We start from the raw sequence: 21320 nt of genomic DNA, 5'->3' as shown, positions 1-21320 counted from the left end.
TTGATCTCCTGACCTCATGATCCACCCACCTTGGCCTCCCAAAGCGCTGGGATTACAGGCATGAGCCTCTGTGCCTGACCAGAAGTATTTTTCTTTTGAGGAAAAAACAGATTAGAGTCTCTCCTCTACCCCAGCTTGGGACTAGTTCTTTTTTGGTTTCTGCTTTGTTCCTCATTTCCTGGGACAAATGTTGAACTTGTATAATTTGAAGGAAATTGACACACGGGCACATGTACATGCGTGCACACACACACACACACACACACACACAATCACTCTCTCGCTCTTTTTCTTTCTAAGAATGTGAATGAATATTTTTCATCTGAAGTTTAACTCACAGATGCCATCTGTGAGCAGCAAGAGCGAGGAGAAGCCTAGAAATCCTGCCTTTGAGGCTGGTGTGGGGACATTGAAAATTGCAAGGCTGTGTCAGCAGAAAAAGAGCACACAGGAGGATGAGGATGACCCTGGCAGTTCCACTCTTCAGGGTTACATCACTTGCCATGGAGCCAGAGGGAAACAAAATGTCCAGGCTCTCTGTCTTGCACCAGACCCACTTCTGGCCACCAGTCATGTATCCAAGAAATCTGCTTTCTGGGAAAAGGCAATCCTCACAAAGCCCCTCTGCTGGATCTCCAGGCCTTCAGCCAGGAATCCAGCCCAGGAGAGTTCTTGGCCCATCCCCTCCCTCGTACCAAAGTCTCAGACCCAGGGTAGGACTCTGATATCTAGAAACATCTCCCCTTGCAGGCTGTTTTCCACCAAAAAATTCAGAAGTGGCAATGCTACACCTTCAATATTCTGCACTGGTTTAAAGTGAGATTTTTGGGTAGCAAATGCGGATTGATCAGAAATTCAGAACCTTCTAGAAAACTGACTCCTCTACTCCTATGTACACAGTGCTGCTCTCAGAATGTTGTTTGCATGTCACATTTTCAAAGAGAGGCAGACAAAAGGGAGCATATTCAGAGGATTGGGAACATATGGTGAGGACCTTCAGGCCATGCCCTGCAAGGTAGCAGCTGAGGGACCCAGGCTTGTTGCATTTGGAGGGAGGATGTCACTGGTACCCTGTAGGGCTGTCCAAATAGCTGAAGGGTTGTCACACAGAGTGGTTAGGACGGGATTTGGTTTTCCATCATCGAAGAGCAAAACTGAAGCCAAAGTGAGGAAGTCAGAGGGGCAAGTTTCTGTTCAGAAAAATCAAGGCTGATTTAACTGGGTCAGGCTAGGTAGGGGGAATTTGTGACTTCCCAGGTACTAGGGATTCTAAACACAGGTTACAACACCTCTTCTCCAGGGTGTTGTGGATGGGACTCATGTACTGGCTAGGGTTGGAGTAGTAGATGCTCACGAATGGCATCTGTGAGTTAAACTTCTGATCAAAAATACTCCTGTTAATTCACATTCCTAGAGAGAGAGAGAGAGAGAGAGAGAGAGAGAGAGAGAGCGTGTGTGTGTATGTGCATGTGTACATGTGCCCATGTGTCAATTTCCTCCAAATTATACAAGTTCAACTTAAAAATGCCTTCAGACTTTTAAGATTTACATTTGTTAAGGTAATACTAGATACCAAAACAGCGAAACCCCAAATTTCAGGGGCTTCACACAACAAAGTGTATTCCTTAGTCAAGTCAGAGTCCCACATGGGCTTAATGTCCGTGGCTAGAACCATAGCTCCCTCCCTATTGTGGCTCTGCATTGCCCCAGATCTTTGGAGTCCCCCATATCCAGCCAGGGAATGTGATTGAAAGGGGCGGAGCTATGCAGAGCCATGTAGGAGGTTTTTTTTCCAGGTCTGGAAGAGGCATAGGTCATTTCTACCCACATTCTATTGGCAGAACTCAGTCCATGCCTAAGTGCAGGGGAGTCTGGAAATGTAATCTAGCTGTGGCACAGTGAGGAAAGAGATTTTGGTGAATACATAGACGTTGCTGCCACAAACGCAGGGACACATGCCTTCAGGGACACATGCCTTCAGGGACACATGCCTTCAGGATAGGCCTATGCCAGAAGAGATGAGAGTTTTGCAAGAGCCTATGAGGCCACCTGTGTTGGTGAGCACTTGTCAGTGACAGCAGGGAGCTAAAGAGGCCTGCTTCTTCAAGAAATGGTCTGGGGGCCAGGTACGATAAAGTTTCACCTAGCCTGTCTCTGGGAAGTCCTCTCTAGACACTTTCTAGACATGTGAATGTAAGCTCCTCCTGCATCATCAGAAGTGAGTGTTTTTTGGACAAGAATGGAATTGTAACTATGGAAGTGTCCTGAAAACGGAAAGGATTGGTTAGAACAGAAAAGCATCCATATTATCCCGCTCTACAGTGTGTACTAGTTGGAATTAGGATTCTCTTAGGTAAATATGTTTCTTCTGCCACAGCGTTAAACGCTCATGAGGTCTTCAGCCGAAATTGCTTTATCGTTGCAGGTACTGACATTGTGCAGTGGCTTATGAAGAACCTTTCCATTGAGGACCCAGGTACTTGACCTTTGACCCTGCCCTCATCTACCCTGGTATCAGTAAACATCCCATAACCAAGTTCCAAACTAGATCCTCCTACCCTCCTGAGAACTGGGCTTGTAAATGTGAATTCCAAGACGTGGAATCACACTATTTACAAATAAAATTAATTTATCTTCTCCACTGAATATTTATCTTTAAATTTAAATCATGCTTTGAGGAAATGAGCAACTATTTAGAATGCCAAAGAGCCCAATACAATAACGTGTGAAATGAGTTGAATTCTCATTAGCTGCAGCAATTAAAGATAAGTTGTAGCACTGCCACTGAACAGCCTTCCAGAGCCAGCTCTTAAAATTAGATTGCCTGATCCACAATTAAGATGTTTAATTATTTGCTAAGACTCCCTCTGTTTTCTGCTTCTGCAAGAAGTGAAGGAATGATTTTTTTTCAACTTTAATTGCGCATTTCAATTAGTAAGGCCTTACCAGGAAAACAACAGCAAAACCATGGCCAATAAAACAATTTCCAAATCTGTCCTCCCACCAGAAAATAAGCAGTGAAATTTATTTTCACAGCGTAATTAGGAAATGGGGTGGGGGGTGTTCCAGAAAAATAAAAATTCAAGGCAAGTAAAGCTTATTCCCATGTGCTGTTAGTTAATACTTTTCTGAATGTATTACATACTCCTTTGCCTTGATTACCTGAGTACTCTTGATGCCTGAAGGTCACATTTATAAAGATCCGCTAATTCGCTCTGATGTTCTTAATGGACATTGGCGTGATTAGACTTATCTGCCCCAAATTAAATGGCCCCGAACCACAATGCTTTTTGAAGATGGTTTTCAAGTGCCCATTCTCTCCCTGTGACCTTCAGCCATGATTCCTCGCTGGAATCAGTGTGTTGGCTTGGCATTCCTGTATTTTAACCAAACATTTCTAAACTGTTGACTGCAAAATGACACAATTTCTGTACAGTTTAATTATATATAGAACTAGAGTGCTAGAACTCTGAGTGCCAGAAAAGCGGATCATTCATAGAAGTGACCTGAGTCTTTTTACCCACTTGATTAGTGGCTACTCTCATAACTCATGAAAATTCTGAATTCTAGTCAAGTTCTTGATTCACGGGGAGAAAACTATACATGCCAGTCCTTTGTAAGGGATAGAGCCCCAAGCAACCCCCATATGTGTTACCTCTGATGCAGCCTGGGCTTCTGAGTGTCCACTTGGAAAGTCTGTTTCCTGTGATTATGATTCTAAACTAAGGAACATGTTTTCTCATAGCCACCTTTTCTCTTCCAAGAGCACTGGCTTCTTTACCCTCCCCCCCAAAAATACTCATTGCAGGTCTGACATGTATTTTGTTATTACTGTTATGAGAAGCCTAAATTGGCTAGCAGTATGTGAAAATGAGCTTCAGGAATCCTCTGGCCCTGGCATGAGAAGCTTCTATGAAGGGTCCTGAATGATAAGAGTTATTTCTATGAAGATCCATTACACTCTGATGCCTTTGGGAAGACACTGTGGTATCGGGGCCTGTTTGGGCTTCTGCAAAGTGGCTGAGGCGGAGCTAAGAGCACTTTGCCAGCCGGGAATAGAAGCGGGGAGATGAAGCAAACCAAGGCCTTGGGAAATGGGCAGATCCAGCGCCTGCCCCTTTCTCCTTTCTTTTTCACATCAGCCAGTTTTCTGTTATTTTTTAGTTTTTGAGACAGGATCTTGCTCTGTCACCTAGGCTAGAGTGCAGTGGTACTGTCATGCTCACTGCAGCCTTGACCTTGACCCAAACAGTCTTCCACCTCAGCCTCCTGAATAGCTGGGACTACAGGCGTGTGCCACCACACCCAGTTAATTTTTTGTTTTATTTTTTGTATAGATAGGGATCTCACTGTGTTGTCCAGGCTGGTCTTGAACTCCTGACCTCAAATAATTCTTCGGCTTCGGCCTCCCAAAGTGCTGGGTTGACAGGTGTGAGCCACCACACCTGGCCCCATTGACCAACGTCGAAGCAAAAACGTTTTTGCTCAGGGAATGAAGTTAGAGTCTCAGCTCTAAGACTGGTGGCATGAAAGTCACCTTCCTACTGGATTTTGTTCTTTCTTCCCTGGGGAAGGAGCAGCTGCTGCTGATGAAACTTCTGGCTGGACTCATGATTCTTGAAGCATATAGACTTTAAAAAGCAAACTGGCCAGACATGGTAGTTCATGCCTGTAATCACATCACTTTGGGAGGCTGAGCTGGGAGAATTGCTTGAGCCCAGGAATTCAAGACCAGGCTGAGCAAGATGGCAAGACCCTATCTCTACAAAAAATTTAAAAATAAAAAAATGAGACAGTTGTGGTGGCATGTGCCTGTGGTTCCAGCCACTTGGGAGGCAGGGGCAGGAATATCACTTGACCCCAGGATTTCAAGGCTGCAAAGGGCTATGATTGCACCACGGCACTCCAGCCTGGGTGACAGAGTGAGGTCTGCCTCTTAAAAAAAGCAAATTGGTCATCACTAAGTAAGTAAAATAAAACTTTGTTCATTCTAATTCCACCAGTTACATGTATGTTTCTTTCAAAGGAGAATGAGTTCTTAATAAGCAAAACATTGCATCATCTTCAACTTCTTGAAAAGTTTGCAAGTAAAGCCAAAACAAATTACTCTTAAAAATTCAGAGCTCATGAAATTAATAACTGCTAGAGACTCCCTGAGCATGTCAGCAATTTCCATGTCCAAAAATTAGTTTTAACCTGTAACAGTACTTTTGGATTTGTGAAAGATTATTGCGTGTGGTAGAAGCATTGAGGTTTGTTATTTTTTCTTAGCTCTCCTCAGGATAAATTTAAATTCCTAACTTTTTTTTAAAATCAAGGCAGGGTTTCACTATGTTGCTCAGGCTGGTGGTCTCAAACTCCTGAGCTCAAGTAATCCGTCCGCCTCGGCTTCCCAGAGTACTGGGATTACAGGCATGAGCCATCGTGCCAGGCCTATATTCTCAGCTTTCTACGTGCATCTATTTATGGCTGGTGCTAAAGGAACAAAGGAACAGGTTGATTGTGACAAAAATATAAGTATTTCTACGAGGTCAGCCCCCCTCTGTCACTGTTTACTTCAGTGTCCTTCCTCTAACTTTCCAAGGAAGTGAGGATTTCCTCTTTGTCCATAAGACAAGCGTAACGCCCTTCTCATCCCTGATGTGACTGTCATATTGGGGAACGCAGTGGGACTCATTTGTCTCTATGGGCAGTGAGGCTGCATTCTTACTGCTGGGGATGATGAAACTAAATATATGAATCAGAGCTGCCAGCACTTACGGAATATTTGACCTGTAATGGACACTGCTAATCACTTTATGTGAAATATCTCACTTAGTTAAATACAGGTTCATCTGCGCCAAAACTTATGCCCTTGACCCTGAAGCCAGACTTTCTTCTGAAGGTCAAAGTGGGGAAGGATTAAGCAGTATCAGACTCTCAGAGGTGGGGTTCAGACAAGTCCCAGACATGTAGTGGCCCCTTCCAGCCATTGGCATGCCCCTCCTCACCCCCACACTGAGCAAGGGCAATCATATCATCAACACAGTCCTCCGGGGGTGATGACAGTTGACTTCTGATCTCCCAGCTGAATTTTCAGCTGAATAATCTGCTTCCTAATTCCTTCTCTCCCTGTGCTCTGTTCTTACAGTTGAAGCAATACACTTGGGAAGCCTTATCGCTGCCCAGGGATACATCTTCCCAATCTCAGACCATGTTCTCACCATGAAGGACGATGGCACCTTTTATCGTTTCCAGGTAAGCCTTCTGGCTCCCTTTCCTCAAGAATCGTTTCTTCTCAGCATCATTTTATCTCAGATTAGAACTACGAAGAAAACCGAAGGGATATTTGAGGGAGTAACCCTCACTCCTCCTCAGCTCTGGGAAAGCCAAAAGAACTTGTGTCTGGGTGATTGGGTGTCCCACTTGAAGAATAGTAAAAGGCTGTCATTGAGAGCCTAACGTTCCCTAGGCACTGTCTTAGTCCGCTCGTGCTGCTGCAATGAAATACCATAAACTGGGTATCTTATAAACAATAAAAATGTACTTTTCATGGTCCTGGAGGCTGGCAAGTCCAAGATCAGGGTGCTGGCAGGCTCAGTGTCTGGTGAGAGCCTGCTCTCTGGTTCACAGATGACACCTTCTAGTTGTATCCTCACATGGCAGACAAGACCTGGGGCTCATATCAGGCCTCTTTTATAAGGGCACTAATCTCATCTTTGAGGGCTTCAAAGGCCCCACCTCCCAATACCATCGCCTTGAGGATTAGGATTTCAGCATATTAATTTGAAGAGGACGCAGACGTTCAAACCATGGCAGACACTTTGTATAGATTTCCTCATTTATTCTGAAGAGCACACCTTAGTGGGTAAATATCACCCAGTCTGCAGATGCGAAAGCTGATGTGCTCAAAGAATTAAAGTGGCATTTAGTAAATGCAGGAGGCAGCCTTCATGTGAACCTAAGTGAGCCTGATAGCACAGACCTTGATCTTTCTACTGCCTCATGCCACCTTCCCAGAGTGAAGTTTCTATCTGCCACCTAATCATCCTCCCCACCCATTTTACACTCCTTCTCCCAGATCCTTCCCTAGAGGGAATGAGGGCAGAGGATAGGGGCTTGAGTCAAGGTCTAACCAAAGCGTTTCGGAAAAGAGTCCTTCAGACTAGGATAAAGGGAGAAAAGGAACTTGGGCTTAGGTACCCAGCACGTTGTGCCAGGTTGGCTTTTGTAGTTAGACTTCTGTTGTCTCAGGATAGGAATATATTCCCCTATGAACAAAACTTCTCAATTTTGCATTTGTTTTGCTTGCCTTAGATTTTGCCTCTCAATGGTTAGATTGAAATGTTGACTCACCTCAGCTGCATTAGCAAAAAGGGGAGCATTGCGGGGTAGCATCAGCAAGGAGATGGGGGAGAGCCTGCCCTGAGGGAGGCTCCTCCCTGGGCGTGGGAGGGAAGAGCAGCATGGCACGCCTCTGAGCCCTGACACCCATGCTTCTTTTCAGGCTCCGTACTTCTGGCCTTCAAACTGCTGGGAACCTGAAAACACCGACTATGGTGAGAACTGAAGCCACAGCCCACACTGTGTGTCACTTCTGGGCGTGCAGAAGACAAATGCTTGGTGTCTGGGCAACTGCGGTACATGGGGAGGAGGGTCCTCTCTGCTTAGTCCTTTCTCATGTTGTTGCTGTATAACAAACGTCCTGTTCCACATAACAGAGGAAGGCCCAGCTCATTGAAAGATGTAGTCCTTAGAGGGGAAGCAGGAGAGGGAAGAAAAATCTTATCAAGGGTGGTCAGAATGTTCATCTAGGGCCCATGGAGAACCAGGATCCCACAGCAACACTATGGGATGGTGACTTTTAATTGTTCTTTCCAGGGATAGGGCTTCAGGGTGGGTTGGATCAAGGGGCAACCTCCTCCTGGCCCTTTCTGTTCTCACAGACTTGTCAAAACTTACTAAGAACCTTTTGGTGTTCTTGATAGTTGCAATTTAGGGGAAAAGGGAGAGGGACCAGGGAGGGGTATACAGAAGTCACCCTAGACTAGGAAAATAAAGAGTAGGTGAAGTTGGGAGTTCAGTCGTCAGTCATGCAGAAGGGCAGGCCTTGGGGCTATCTGCTTGGCTACCCACAGGCACCACTGTGGGCCCTCTGACACTGCTGCACCATAACCGATGTGATAAGTGGACCCAGGAAGGCTTCTGGCTGCGAGTGAGAGCTGCGTTTGACCGCTCATAAAACAAGTGCTCCTGGGACTGAAAAGACTGCTCATGAAAGTCCAACTCAGAATTCAAATAATTATAGCTCAATTCCATGCAGTAGCGTGTGCCCTTGTGAAAGTGAAAACCAATATTTTTCCAAGCAGTGGAGAGGGTGGCAGGGTGGTAAGACCAGATACCTGGGCCCAAGTAAGGTTAAAATATTTACTTCACTAAAGCTTAGGCCGTCTGACGCTGAGTACTAAAGGCAACATTTCCGTGCGTCTGCAGGTATTCTTCATTTTATAATTTTAATTGGCATCATGAACAGGGATAGAAATAACAGTTTGTTTGAGGCTCTCATTAAAGAAAAATAATTTTAAATTCCTGTGCCTCTATGGCAAATCAGAGGAAGAAATCAAGGTTCAGGATGCAGAAGTATTCACCAGGGGCCAGGCATGGTGGTGCATGCCTGTAATCCCAGTGACTTGGGAGGCTGAGATGGGAGGATCACTTGAGCCTAGGAGTTCACGGCTGCAGTGAGCTATGATTGTGCCACTGCACTCCAGCCTGGGTGACAGAGCAAGACTTGTCTCTAAAACAAAGAAAAACCGGCACTCCCCAAGATTTCCAAAGCAGTTAAGTTAGAAAATCAGGATGTATTTACCAAGAGAGAACCCAGCACAGTGAGCCCCAGGATCAACCAGTTCTACTAGATGGGTGATATTGGCAAATTACTTAACCTCTCTGTGCCTCAGAGACCTCATATTAAAATTAAAGGAATAAGCCGGGCGTGGTGGCTCACGCCTGTAATCCCAGCACTTTGGGAGGCCAAGGCGGGTGGATCACGAGGTCAAGAGATCGAGACCATCCTGGTCAACACGGTGAAACCCCGTCTCTACTAAAACTACAAAAAATTAGCTGGGCATGGTGGCGCGTGCCTGTAATCCCAGCGACTCAGGAGGCTGGGGCAGGAGAATTGCCTGAACCCAGGAGGCGGAGGTTGCGGCGAGCCGAGATTGCGCCATTGCACTCCAGCCTGGGTAACAAGAGCGAAACTCCGTCCCAAAAAAAAAAAAAACCGCGACACAATTCCAATAATGGCACTTGTGTTCTAATGTTGTTTTGTTAGGAAGAAATAAAATGCATGTAAGGTTCGCTGGGGTAGCGGTTGGTATCACTACTGGGGTGGGGCTGGTATTATTGCCACTGGGATGCTGGTTGATGTCATTACTACTGAGGTGGCCCTGTCACCAGGAAGTATGGGAAACTGAAGCTAAGAATTCAATATAGTATGATTTGGACTGATGAAGTACCCCATAGATTTTCATCCAATCAGCAAACATTTACTGGTCCCTACTCTGTCAGATTCTATGTCGGAGGTTTAAGTAAGTCACAGCCTTTCCCCTCAGGCATTCCAGGCTGGAGAGGCAGCATGATGCAGGGAAGAAAGGTGTGGTGAGGATCTGGCTTGAGTATTCAAAGGTTTTATGTGATAAATGATTGAGAAGGCTGAATAGCTTTGGAGGGGCAGGTTTATAAATAGGCCTTGGCAGTCAAGGAGAGACGTTTAGAATGGATTCAGCACTTTGGGGGAGCTATTGTGGGTACCCAACAATGAACAAACTTTCCCAGGTTTTTTTCCAACTTGGGAAAAAATTGATCCATCTATAATAAGGGAGTAATAACAGAATCCACCTTATAGGATTATTATGGGGATTTAGTAAGTGGGCTGTGGAGGATTAAGTAAGGGCTGTGATTTAGCCAGATAGTCCCTGACACTGGGCTCAATGGAAGCAGTAGCTGCTACAATGGTGATTTTTCTAGCACCTAAAACTGTACTTGGCCCATAGGAGACACTCAGTACATTTTTTAATGAGTGAATGAATGAACATATGGGTCAGTGAATGTCATAGAGGAAACTCTGCACTGGGCCTCAATTCTAATTCCAATTCCATCACTAGCCCTCAGGTCCATCACTTGACTTCTCTGTGCCTTAAGTTTCCCCATCTGTAAATGAAGGGTCTGTACTTGATGGTTGCCAAGGTTACTTCCAATGCTAAAATTCTGTGTTCTAAAAAGCCATCAGAGGGTATGAGTAAGATAGAGAAATAAGTGAGTTATAGGTTCCCTAGTTTAGGAGATTGAGGTAAATGGTGATGTCGCAAGTAAAGGCAGAAAGTATAGAAAGGGGTGAGTTTCTTAAGCACATTGAAATTCGATAAGTTCAATATTTTTTAAGAAATTTAATTGCACAGATAATACATGAATCTGTTCCCTTTATACAATTTTTAAACATGTTCCACTTTTGTAGCGGTGACACATGGTGAACTCAAGATGGCAGTGGGTTTTTCTACATGAGAGATGAGACATAGGTAAGGGTGCAATGCCAGGTGTCAGGGCAAGGGAATAGACATTTTCAGTAAGGAATTAAATATCCAGGAAAAACCAATATCTGAGCTTAAGACAGTTCTTCCAGGTGCCCTCTTGTAGGGCTGGCTGTTGTCACCAGTGGTCACTAGAGTTGGTTGGAAGTTAGAGCAAGCCCTGGTGAAGGTACTGTGGGATGCAGACAAGCCTCAAGAGTTCTATGCCAAGAACAGCCACCTCCTACCTCCCTCATTGTGGTGAACAGATTCGTTATGTGACTTTAGGCCAGGGAAGTGAGCTTGTAGTGTGTGACCCTGTGACTCATGGCCATCAGGAGTGGCCCCAGCGGTGTATTCTGTGCATGATACCTGACTTCACAACCCTGCTGTCACATGTGGACGTATCTTGGATGTCCAAAGATTTCTTGAGTGACTCTGCTTGCATGAAACCCATAGCCAAATCCGGGTTAGCCTTCTCCGATTTTACATTTGGCCAGTGCAAAATGCTGTCTGGGGCAGCATTGTCAAAGCAGTGGCCACCTCCACTACCCTGCACTGCTCAAAGGTAATGAAGACCTGGCCCAGTGGGGCTGGTGACATGTCAAGCTTCCTGCCTAAGATTGCCCCTAATTCTGCCAGGGATCCAAGAGACTGAAGGAAGTACTTTGTGATAGATCAGACACCCCTTTATCAGATACTGGAGCACTACAGCTGCTTGGTTCATTGGAATAGTTAGTAAGTAGAAAATATTTTTTTTTTTTTTGAGACAGAGTTTCGCTCTCGTTGCCCAGGCTGGAGTGCAATGGCGCGATCTCGGCTCACCGCAACCTCCGCCTCCTGGGTTCGGGCAATTCTCCTGCCTCAGCCTCCTGAGTAGCTGGGATTACAGGCATGCGCCACCATGCCCAGCTGATTTTTTTTGTATTTTTAGTAGAGACGGGGTTTCACCATGTTGACCGGGATGGTCTCGATCTGTTGACCTCGTGATCCACCCGCCTCGGCCTCGAAAATAATTTTTTTAATGACAAATATATACCTTAATCACCTCATGTAAAGGTAAGATACGCAAATGACCACTCATTTGACAGCCTCGTGAGGTAGGACCAAAGTCTTTTCTTTTATTATGAGCTGAATAGTTTTACTTTCTTTCTTAAATCAACCACATTTTGAAATAAACTACCCTGTTTTGGCATCTTTAAAGCGCATCAAGAATGTAAAGACATTTTTGTAGCCTTCTGTTTCCACTTAGAAAACATGTTTTTCCCAAGACAATGCTGGGTACATAGCAAGGGCAGTGCTGGGCATATAACAAGGGCAGGTGGATAGATGTATGGATGGATGCATGGGTGGTTGGATGGATGAATGGATGGATGCAAGGGTGGGTGCATGGATGGATGGATGGATGGGTGCATGGGTGGGTGGATGGATGGATGGATGCATGGGTGGGTGGATGGATGCATGAATGGATGGATGGATGGAGGGATGGATGGATGGATGGATGGATGGTTGCATGGATGAACAGATGGATGGATGGATGGTTGGTTGGATGGTTGGATGGATGGATACATGGATGGATGGATGGATGGATGGATAGATGGATGAATGGTTGGACAGATGGACGGATGGGTTTATGATTCCACTGTGATGCTGGTTTTGTACATGTTGTCATTTCTTCCCTCAGCCATCTATCTTTGTAAGAGGACAATGCAGAATAAAGCAAGACTGGAACTGGCAGATTATGAAGCAGTAAGTATGATTATTTTCCAGGATGCATATAAGAAGAGAGCCAAATCACATCTGCAGCTCTGTCTAAACTTGTATTGTCTTTTTCTTTTGTTCCCTTTTCATCCCTTTCACACAGTGGAAGGGAAGTATCTTCTAGTTCTCCTCCTTTGTTCTCAGCTTCTCTTACCATCACAGTAAGGTTGTATTTTTACATAAATAACTCTTAAAACTCAACAATAAAAAGATAAGCAACTCAAAAATAGGCAAATGACTTAAAAGATATTTTACTAAAGATGACCCAGGATAAATAATCCCATGAAAAGATGCTCAACATTATTAGCCATTTAGGAAATGCAGATTAAACCATGGTGAGAAACCATTACATACACATTAGAATGGCCAAAATAAAAAATACTGATCATACCAAGTGATGGTGAGGATGATGGTGAGAACAACTGGAACTTTCCTTCATTGCTAGTGGTAATGTAAACTGGTACAGCCACTCTAGAAAATTGTTTGGCAGTTTCTTTTAAAGTTAGACATACATTTACCATATAACCAGGCAGTCCCCCGTCATTCACACAAAAACCTATAAACTAATGTTCATGCAAGCTCTATCTGTGGTAACCAAAAGCTAAAAACAACCCAAATGCACTTTAACAGGTGAATGGTCAAACTAACTGTGGTACATCCATACAATAGAATACTACTCTGCAGTAAAAGGGAATGAACTATTGCTACACATGACCACTTGAATGAGTGCCAAAGACATTATGTTGGATGAAAGAAACCAATCTCAAACCAGCCATTCCATTTATAGGACATTCTTGAATAAACTCTCTTGATAAAAAGCAGATCACTGATTGCTAAAGGTTATAGATGGGGTCGGGGAATTTTGGAAGCTGATGGAACTGTTCTGTATCCTGATTGTGGTGATGGTTGCATGAATCTATACAGGTGTTAAAATTTACAGAATTGTACAAAAGGAATAAAGTCAACTTTACTATGTAATAATATCTTAAATTGAAATTTTAAATTGCATCTTTATACCCACTCTCCTGTGCTTAGTAATAGAGGCAGAATCTAAGGGTAAAATTCCATTTTAGAAAATAAGATGTATGTCACATGAGGTATCGCTTCTCAGCTTTCTTACCTTCCTCTTCAATCTTCCTTCATAAGATGGGGCTCCTTGCAAAAATTAGAGGCCCCACCACCAAGCTTGGGCCTATTCCCATTTGACAGAGCCCAGAAACCAAAGCACTTGAAAACTCATAGATTTTATTTTATTTTTTTAACTTTTTGTCGCAAAATGTTTCCCCCAAACTGAACTTTATATGGGTCACAGAGAATGGGAGAAATGGGCTGAACTTTCATATACCTTCCACTTCCCTCTTCCTATGTGTCTTCCAGAGGATGTGCTGCTGAGCCATGAACGACTGAAGGGCCAGCAGCTGTGGGAGGAGGGGCAACATTAAGGGCAGCAGAGAATCCTTCCCCTGATAATCCTGCATTAACAGCATCTTCAGACCCACCCACCTCCAAAGCCCCTCCTGCTTTCATTGCCTCGGTCTTTCAAAACAAGTGTGAGGTCCTACTCTGCCAGGCCTTACCTCTCCTAGGTTCATGTTCCCCAGCCTACTAAGCCAGCTGGGCCGTTGCTCCCCTCTCTGCAGCTCAAGTAAGAACGTGCATGCCATTGGAGAGCAGGATCTGTGCACAGCCCTTCACCTCTTTGATCCCACTGGCATCATGGACCTGTGAATCGGGCTCGGGGGGCGGAAGAGGAGGAAGCACTGCAGCAGTTTGTCCAGAGCCTTAGAACCTGGCTAGAGTTTGCATTATCAGAGGATCATATGTTGGAACATTATGATCTCTCCAGACAAACCTTGGCCTGGTTGTTCTGTGCTCTGGACATCCTGGGAGCCCAGTCGTGCCCCTGTCTGCCCCAACATCCAGCAGTCACGTCACCCCTCCTTCAAAGGACTGCTGTTGGACTCTTTGTACACCCAGTGCAAGTCGCTTTGACATGATGATGTTACTTCCTTAACACAACCTTGAGGAAAGGCCCAGACTGCAGAAGCCTGGGACCCTTCCCTCCTGTGTCTCTTCCCCACATTTTCTATGTTTTAGAAAAGGTCCCACACAGAAGTCAGACAGTATCGCCTCATGCTGTATTCGATTGATTTGCCTCTTCTCTTGTCCCTTCATGTTCTGTCCTGGGACTTGTAAAGAATGTGGCAGTGGGATGTGCTCTCAGGTTAAAGTTCTGCACAAAAATGATTTGAATCCAAAAAAGCATTTTGCTTCCAAAATGCAATAATTTTTTATAAATTTTCTGATTACGTATTATTTTTACAAAAACAAAAATTCAAACAATAAAGGAGAGACTATAACCTGTGACTCTCCCCCACCTGTTTCTTCTGTGCATACGTTTGTTTTCTCTACAAACATTTTAGAATCATATCATAAACATTTGTGTGTCAGCTGCTTCCCTTTCCCCAGTCATTCTACTGGAGGTGTCTCGGGGCCCTTACCATGTCAGTAACTGTAATCTACATTATTGTGTTTAATGGCTGCCTAGAATTCCATACTATGACTGTGTCACAGTTGATTGGCATTTAGACATTACCAGTTTTGCTTCCTATGAGAGTGGAAGAGTCGAAAGGACAGTTTTTTAGAAGTACTCGTGCACTAAGCCTGGGTAGTAACTGTGAGCTCATGTGTGGTACTCGCCAACTGAAGCTCCTTTTATGTTAATAATCCATCAATGAGGGTAATCAGTTAGTGTTGGTATGAGCTCTATGAAAATACGTAGCATAATATGGGCTCCAGCGTTGCATTCATCAGAATTAGGGGGATCGTCAGGGCGCCTGTCAAACTCCCCTTCTCACCATCTATCCTCGTGTTCCATGAGGTAACTCTACAGACTTAGAGAAAATACTTTTCTTTTTCTCTGATGGCAACCCTCAGTGACTTTTCTTTCTGTTTTGGCTTTTTCTTTCATCCATATCACAAACATAGACACTCCCTTTGGGCCACTTTTTTTTTGAGATGGAGTTTCACTCTTGTTGCTCAGGCTGGAGTGCAGTGGCACGATCTTGGCTCACTACAGCCTCCCCACCTCCCGAGTTCAAGCGATTCTCCTGCCTCAGCCTCCCAAGTAGCTGGGATTACAGGCATCTGCCACCACGCCCAGCTAATTTTTATAATTTTGGTAGAGGTGGGGTTTCATCCTGTTGGCCAGGCTGGTCTCAAACCCCTGACCTCAGGTGATCCACCTGCTTTGCCCTCCCGAAGTACTGGGATTACTGGTGTGAGGCACTGCACCCAGCCTGGGCCACTTTTGAATCCTGACATTAGAAAAAGTATGAAAGCCAGGTCCCCTTGGTTCCCCTTTCCTGTGACCTTTCCAGCTCCCCGCTGGAAGACAAGTCCTGAGAAATCCAGCCTTGGTTTTGTTCCTGGAGATACCAACAGGTGGCAAAGACTCGTCATTAATTCCCCAATAGCCACAAACAATTTTCCCTATTTTCAGCAACCTTTGAAACAAGTGCTATGTGAGTTGCATTCCTGTAAAACACATATGAAGAAAGGAATCCGGTGAACCATAGAGACTTCAGACTTAATGGGTGTGTAAATGAGTATTAATAGCTCAGCTCTGTACAGCAGGGTCTGGTGCAAAGTCAGATTGGATGCACGTCCAGGGGATTCAAAGCAGGTCTTGCTATTTTGTTGGAAGTAACCAAAATGGATGGCTGACTTATAATAAGCATAGGTGTCCATGTGCTAATTTACAATGATTAATGCCTTCTTGTTGATTTTCATTTCTTATTAGGAAAACTTAGCAAGACTTCAGAGGGCCTTTGCAAGGAAGTGGGAATTCATCTTTATGCAAGCAGAAGCACAAGTAAAGTAGGTGGACTTAACAGAGACCTTTTCAGAGAGGAAAAGACTCTGGAACTTGGAAATGGTGTGAAGGGGGGATTGTCAAAGTGAAGTTTCCAGATGGCGCTAGTATTTCTAATCTGGCATGAGGCCAACTGAGTAGAAATTAAGGTCAGGATGGATAAGTTTCATCTTCATAACCAATATTATTCTAAAGCAGTTTCAGAAGTGTGTGTTTCTGCAGGCAAGGGAGATCCTCCCAAAGGTAGAACCCTGGTTATAAGAAGGTATACCTATTTCCCCAAGAAATTTCTGGGTATTTTCTGTGCTCAAAGGCTGAAATCCCATTTTACCCATTGGACTGGAGATTTTGTCTTCATAGGAAAATAGGTTGAGTTTTAGGAAGGACAAGTAGCCCCATCTTCTTCTCCCTGATAGGGGAGGAGTTTAGAACCAATAAAAAAAAAATAAGGCACAGAAGTCAGACAATTGGAGTCCAAAATATCAGATTATTATATTAATTAAAAGCAAGATTAGGGCCGGTCACGGTGTCTCATGCCTGTAATCCCAGCACTTTGGGAGGCCAAGCTGGGCAGATCAGCTGAGGTCAGGAGTTCGAGACCAGCCTGACCAACATGGAGAAACCTCATCTCTACTAAAAATACAAAATTAGCCAGGCATGGTAGTGCATGCCTGTAATCCCAGCTACTTGGGAGGCTGAGGCTGGAGAATCGCTTGAACCCAGGAGGCAGAGGTTGCATTGAGCCAAGATCATGCCATTGCACTCCAGCCTGGGTAATAAGAGTGAAACTCTGAAAAAAAAGCAAGATTACAGGGCATGACATTGGATCTGTGGCCACAGGTGCAAATTAAACTTGCTCTTCCTGGACAGAGGTGTGTATCTATAGGCCTCCTCTACCCTGCATCGCCACCTCCACCCCACCAGGGCAGAGCTGATCCCTGTAAGTTTCCGGCACACAGAGAGCAGCTATCCTGAGCTCAGGCTAACCCACATGGGGGCCCAGAAAGGGAAAGCCTGAACTTTCTCAGTTTCTTCGTTCAAGTCTACCAATTAGTTAAGTCATTTTTCTTCCCCAAAGGGTAAGAGATGAAGAAAAAAGTTGGAAAGGTTTTTCCCATATTTTTTTCTCCTGGATATGTAGTGGACATTTCTTCCTCTCTAAGGAAGCATGAGGAATGGGTACTATACGTTCCCTACCCCACAAGCCCATGGTTGTCAACCAGATCCATTTAATTCTGGGAAATAGAATGATTGGACCTGGATCTCCCGTGTCCTTCCCAGGGATGGTGTCTAGGTTAACCAGGATGGTTAAGAGAAGAAGTGGTACAGGAACAGGAAAGGGATGCTGAGCTGGGAGAATGGGACTACGTTTCCTCTGGGTACCACTTGCATGTGAGCAGCCCCTGGATCTTCAGAGAAATCTTCTCACATTCCTGGGGGCTGTTGCAGCTCATGGCCCGGAGCTGGGTCTCAGACTGTGTGAGTGTAGACCCATCACAGCTATGGTCACAGCTGGAAATGGCCTGAGGCCATCTGGTCCAGTGGCCTGTACACTGCCATTGCTGTGACCCTTCCCCCGCAGTCTCTGCCCTTCTCCTGCCCATGATGCCAGCCACCTCCTGACCACCCAGCAGCCCCCAGGGTAGGCGGGTACCAGGCACTGGGTGTCCCTGAAGAGGTGAAGGTGGGAGAGTAGGTGGGATGGAGACTGGGATTCTACTGGGCTGAGGCAGAATTGTGCCTGTGTACTCAGAAGCCACTGGAAAGCAAAGAGGAGCACTAATTTGTTCTTCCAGGATCACAAGTTATAAACAGAGGGGAAATTGTTACTTCATAAATATATGGTATTTCTCGATTAACTTTTTTTATTAACTCTGTGATTATATTATAATTGTGGGCCATCTAAGTACACAGTAATTATTACAAAAATTGCAGGGTGATTATGGGTTTATTTCAGTCCAGAAAACTAAAGTGTTCCCAAGAGAGCCAAGAGCCAGGAGTTACGGGGCAATTAATCTGAGTTGCTTTTTACTTGAAGAAATAAAATGAAGTAATACATGCTTTTTTTGAAAAAGAAAAAGCCTCTTATCTTAGCTGCAGATCAGAACAATAAGAATCTGTCCTTGTCACCTGCAGTTTCCCTCTTGCAATTCGTGCCTCCCCCAGCTAAGGCCAGTGATATTTGCCTCCTGGATGTTGTCTGCACTAGGGCCATTATACCACCTCAAGAAAGCCAGATGGCGTAAGTGACTTATAAAACACATAATTGCCGCGTTTTAAAGACGTTTCTTTCCACTGATTCTAAATCTAAAGCAAACTTTCAAATTTGAACATGGAACACTGGCAAGATGGTGGTTCTATTCCTTCTCATAATTTGTATATGTAGTATCCTTTTTGATGAGAGGGGCATGTCAATGGATAAATCAGTTCTTAATCATCCAAATCTCAATACTTCAGATGAACAGCTGCATTCTTGTTCTTCCCTTTAGGCCACCATGTTCGTTACACATATGGCAATCTGTAATCCAGCCTAAAACATGTTCTCTTACCATGTGTGGAATTTCTGAGGTTTTTGGGAGGAAGTATACGCTCATTTCACAGTCTGCAGAGAGCAGGCACTGTGCAGGAACCAATAGCCTTGTGGTCACTTACCTCCGAAAACAGGAGCAAATGCTGGGGCAAGTGTCGGAGGGAGAAACGGAATACAAAGCCTCTTATTTCCTTCCTCTCTTTACTCTTTCAGGATTGACCGGAAAAAGGACAAGACAGAAAGGAAAATTTTGGATAGTCAAGAACGAGCCTTTTGGGATGTCCACAGGCCTGTGGTGAGAAAGCTCTACTCAGTTCTCTAGATTTTTTTTGTTCTTAATTTTTTCATTTTCATCTCAATAAGGAAAAGACTGTCTTTAGCCACCAGGTGTCTCATTCTTAAGAAAATGACGGAGCTTTGTGGAATTGCTTTTGCCATTCAGTTATATAATCTCAGTAAATTTTCTGGAATATCTATAAGTTGCTCCTTTTAAAAATTTTTCATCCTTGAAAATATGGAATTGTAAATGGAGGAACTATGAGAATTCTACCAAAAGACCTTTGGGCCCCAAACGTTGACATTGCCCAAATCGACAATTTCCATTTCCACTGCCATTCAACTCTAAATCTTAAACTATTCTCTGCCAAATACAGTTAATCCTTGTTATCCATGGCAGTTACATTCTATAAAGTAATTCAGCGCACATCACTCCTGTGGGAACTACCAAGCTAGGTCCCCGTGGGCCTGTGGCCACAACATTTTTATCAGCCGATCAATACATAACCTTTTAAATGTGTTTCTGTGTAAAGATACCGTATGTCATATATATCATTGATTCATTAACATTAAACTCATAGCCAACAGCACTATTGCTCACGCCCGCACAAAGCATAGCTAATACGTTTATTTCCTCCGAAGGCACATCAGAGCCCTCTTGCTTGGGAACGGCGGACAGCACTTCAGTACCTTGGGGCCATTTTAAACAGCAAAATCACCAACATAAAGCACAAAAATGCAGAAAAGTTGGCAATAAATAAGCCCTAAATAGACAGGCCTGAAACAAAAAGGCAGGACGTCACCTTGTTCAATTTCAGTGGGAAACACGCACATCAGGCTACTCAAGGGGCAAGTATGGATTAAGGGGTTACAAATGAAATTCAGCAAGTAGGCAAATTTACAAATGCAAAATTTGTAGATAACAAGGTTTGACTGTATTTCTAATTTCACTTTATTAAAACAAATCTTTCATTTTCCTCATGAAATGGAACTAAAAGGGAATAAACTATTTGTCTTCTTAAAATTTGATTGAAAGCAAAAAATAAATAAATAGCTACTCATCCTGATATTGTGGAGTCTTTTTCAAATAGTTAAGTATGTAAAATTTTTTTAAAGGCTGTTGCTGATGTAGTCTTGCCACTTGAATAGTTAATTTTCACTTAGAAACTGTGCACTATACCCGTTACGTATCGTCCTTAGATTATGAGGTAAGCTCTTCTATATCATATGAGAAGTCCAAGAGGAACACATATTACGGCAAAATGGAAAAAAAAAAATCATTCATTATCTGTAATGGCAAAAGATAAAGGTTGGTCCTGATGGTGTTACCTGGGCTAAATTGGAAGTGTAATTTTCACTTAGTAATTTATATGATGTGCTTTTTTTTTTTTTTAATCTCAGCCAGGCTGTGTGAACACAACAGAAATGGATATCCGAAAATGCCGACGTTTGAAGAATCCACAAAAGGTTAAAAAGGTTCGCTGGCTTAGCTGAGTTAAAAATTCTTGATGTGACTAGCCCTCCCAGTTCTAGTACTATTCAAATAGTAATTTGCTACTTGTCATTCTACCACCTTTTGTCTTTTGAAACCATAATCATTTCGCAAATATTGATTGGGCAGCCAATGCATGCTTGGTGCTGTGTTTGTGCTAGGATACAGTGGCAGGTCCTCACGGATCCCACAGCCTGGCAGGGAATAAAACAAGCCAACAGGCAACAGGGCCATGAACGCTGTGTTAGGAGAGTCATGGGACAGTTGAGGGGCCCAGGAGGGGCCACTGAGCCAAAGCTGGAGGGGGCAGGGATGGGGCTTCCCAAGGACTTCCTGAAAGAAGTTCAGCTGTTCTGAAGGGTAAGTTGCAGTTGTCTCTGGGGAGGTGGCAGGGAGGGGAGGAAAGAAAAGGAACAAGAAGTGGCAAAGCTCACAAGTGAAAGCGAGCTTTGTACTTAGAAACAAATGAAAGTCTTTTTTATGTTTTATTTTTTTGGTAGAGCTGGATCATCCAAACTCAAACCACCATCTTGCCCAATTGTTAATGACCTGGTGGTCACTTGTGTTTCACTTTACTGAAAGGAGTAGTGGCCACAGCATACCTGAGGGTGCCATGCTCACAATCCCCATGATCCCTATGTCCCACCCTCTCCACAGCACCAGGGACAGTATTGCAGGAGAGCATGACCAGACTCCATAATATTAACTTCCAAAGAGTGGCGATGTGTCCCCACACATTCCTGTTTCTTCTGATGACCAATTAGCTCTCTCTCGTGTATGTATTTAAAAAAAGACACACACACACACACACACACACACACACACACACACACACACACA

At 44.1% G+C, this 21320-nt stretch overlaps 1 protein-coding gene across 11 annotated transcripts in view; it reads left to right on the top strand.

Moving 5' to 3' along the window:
• The window catches only part of RGS6 (regulator of G protein signaling 6), a 627092-nt gene that overhangs the window by 510786 nt on the left and 94986 nt on the right, over positions 1-21320 (top strand). For all 11 annotated transcript variants that reach the window (XR_004259060.1, XM_032245700.1, XM_032245707.1 and 8 more), the window contains exons 4-10: positions 2426-2476; positions 6131-6237; positions 7487-7538; positions 12232-12296; positions 16111-16187; positions 18926-19007; positions 20390-20464. Coding sequence is in view for 10 of the 11 variants with exons in the window: in XM_032245700.1 (XP_032101591.1) it covers positions 2426-2476; positions 6131-6237; positions 7487-7538; positions 12232-12296; positions 16111-16187; positions 18926-19007; positions 20390-20464 (509 nt within the window). In the remaining variant the exon portion in view is untranslated. The remainder of the gene's footprint in view (positions 1-2425; positions 2477-6130; positions 6238-7486; positions 7539-12231; positions 12297-16110; positions 16188-18925; positions 19008-20389; positions 20465-21320) is intronic.

This window comes from Sapajus apella, unplaced genomic scaffold (assembly GCF_009761245.1).
Source record: "Sapajus apella isolate SASKATOON/1434 unplaced genomic scaffold, GSC_monkey_1.0 scaffold59, whole genome shotgun sequence".
NCBI classification, from domain to species: Eukaryota; Metazoa; Chordata; class Mammalia; order Primates; family Cebidae; genus Sapajus; species Sapajus apella.
Note: the sequence above shows the minus strand (reverse complement) of the source record. Positions and strands in the feature narration are given on the sequence as shown.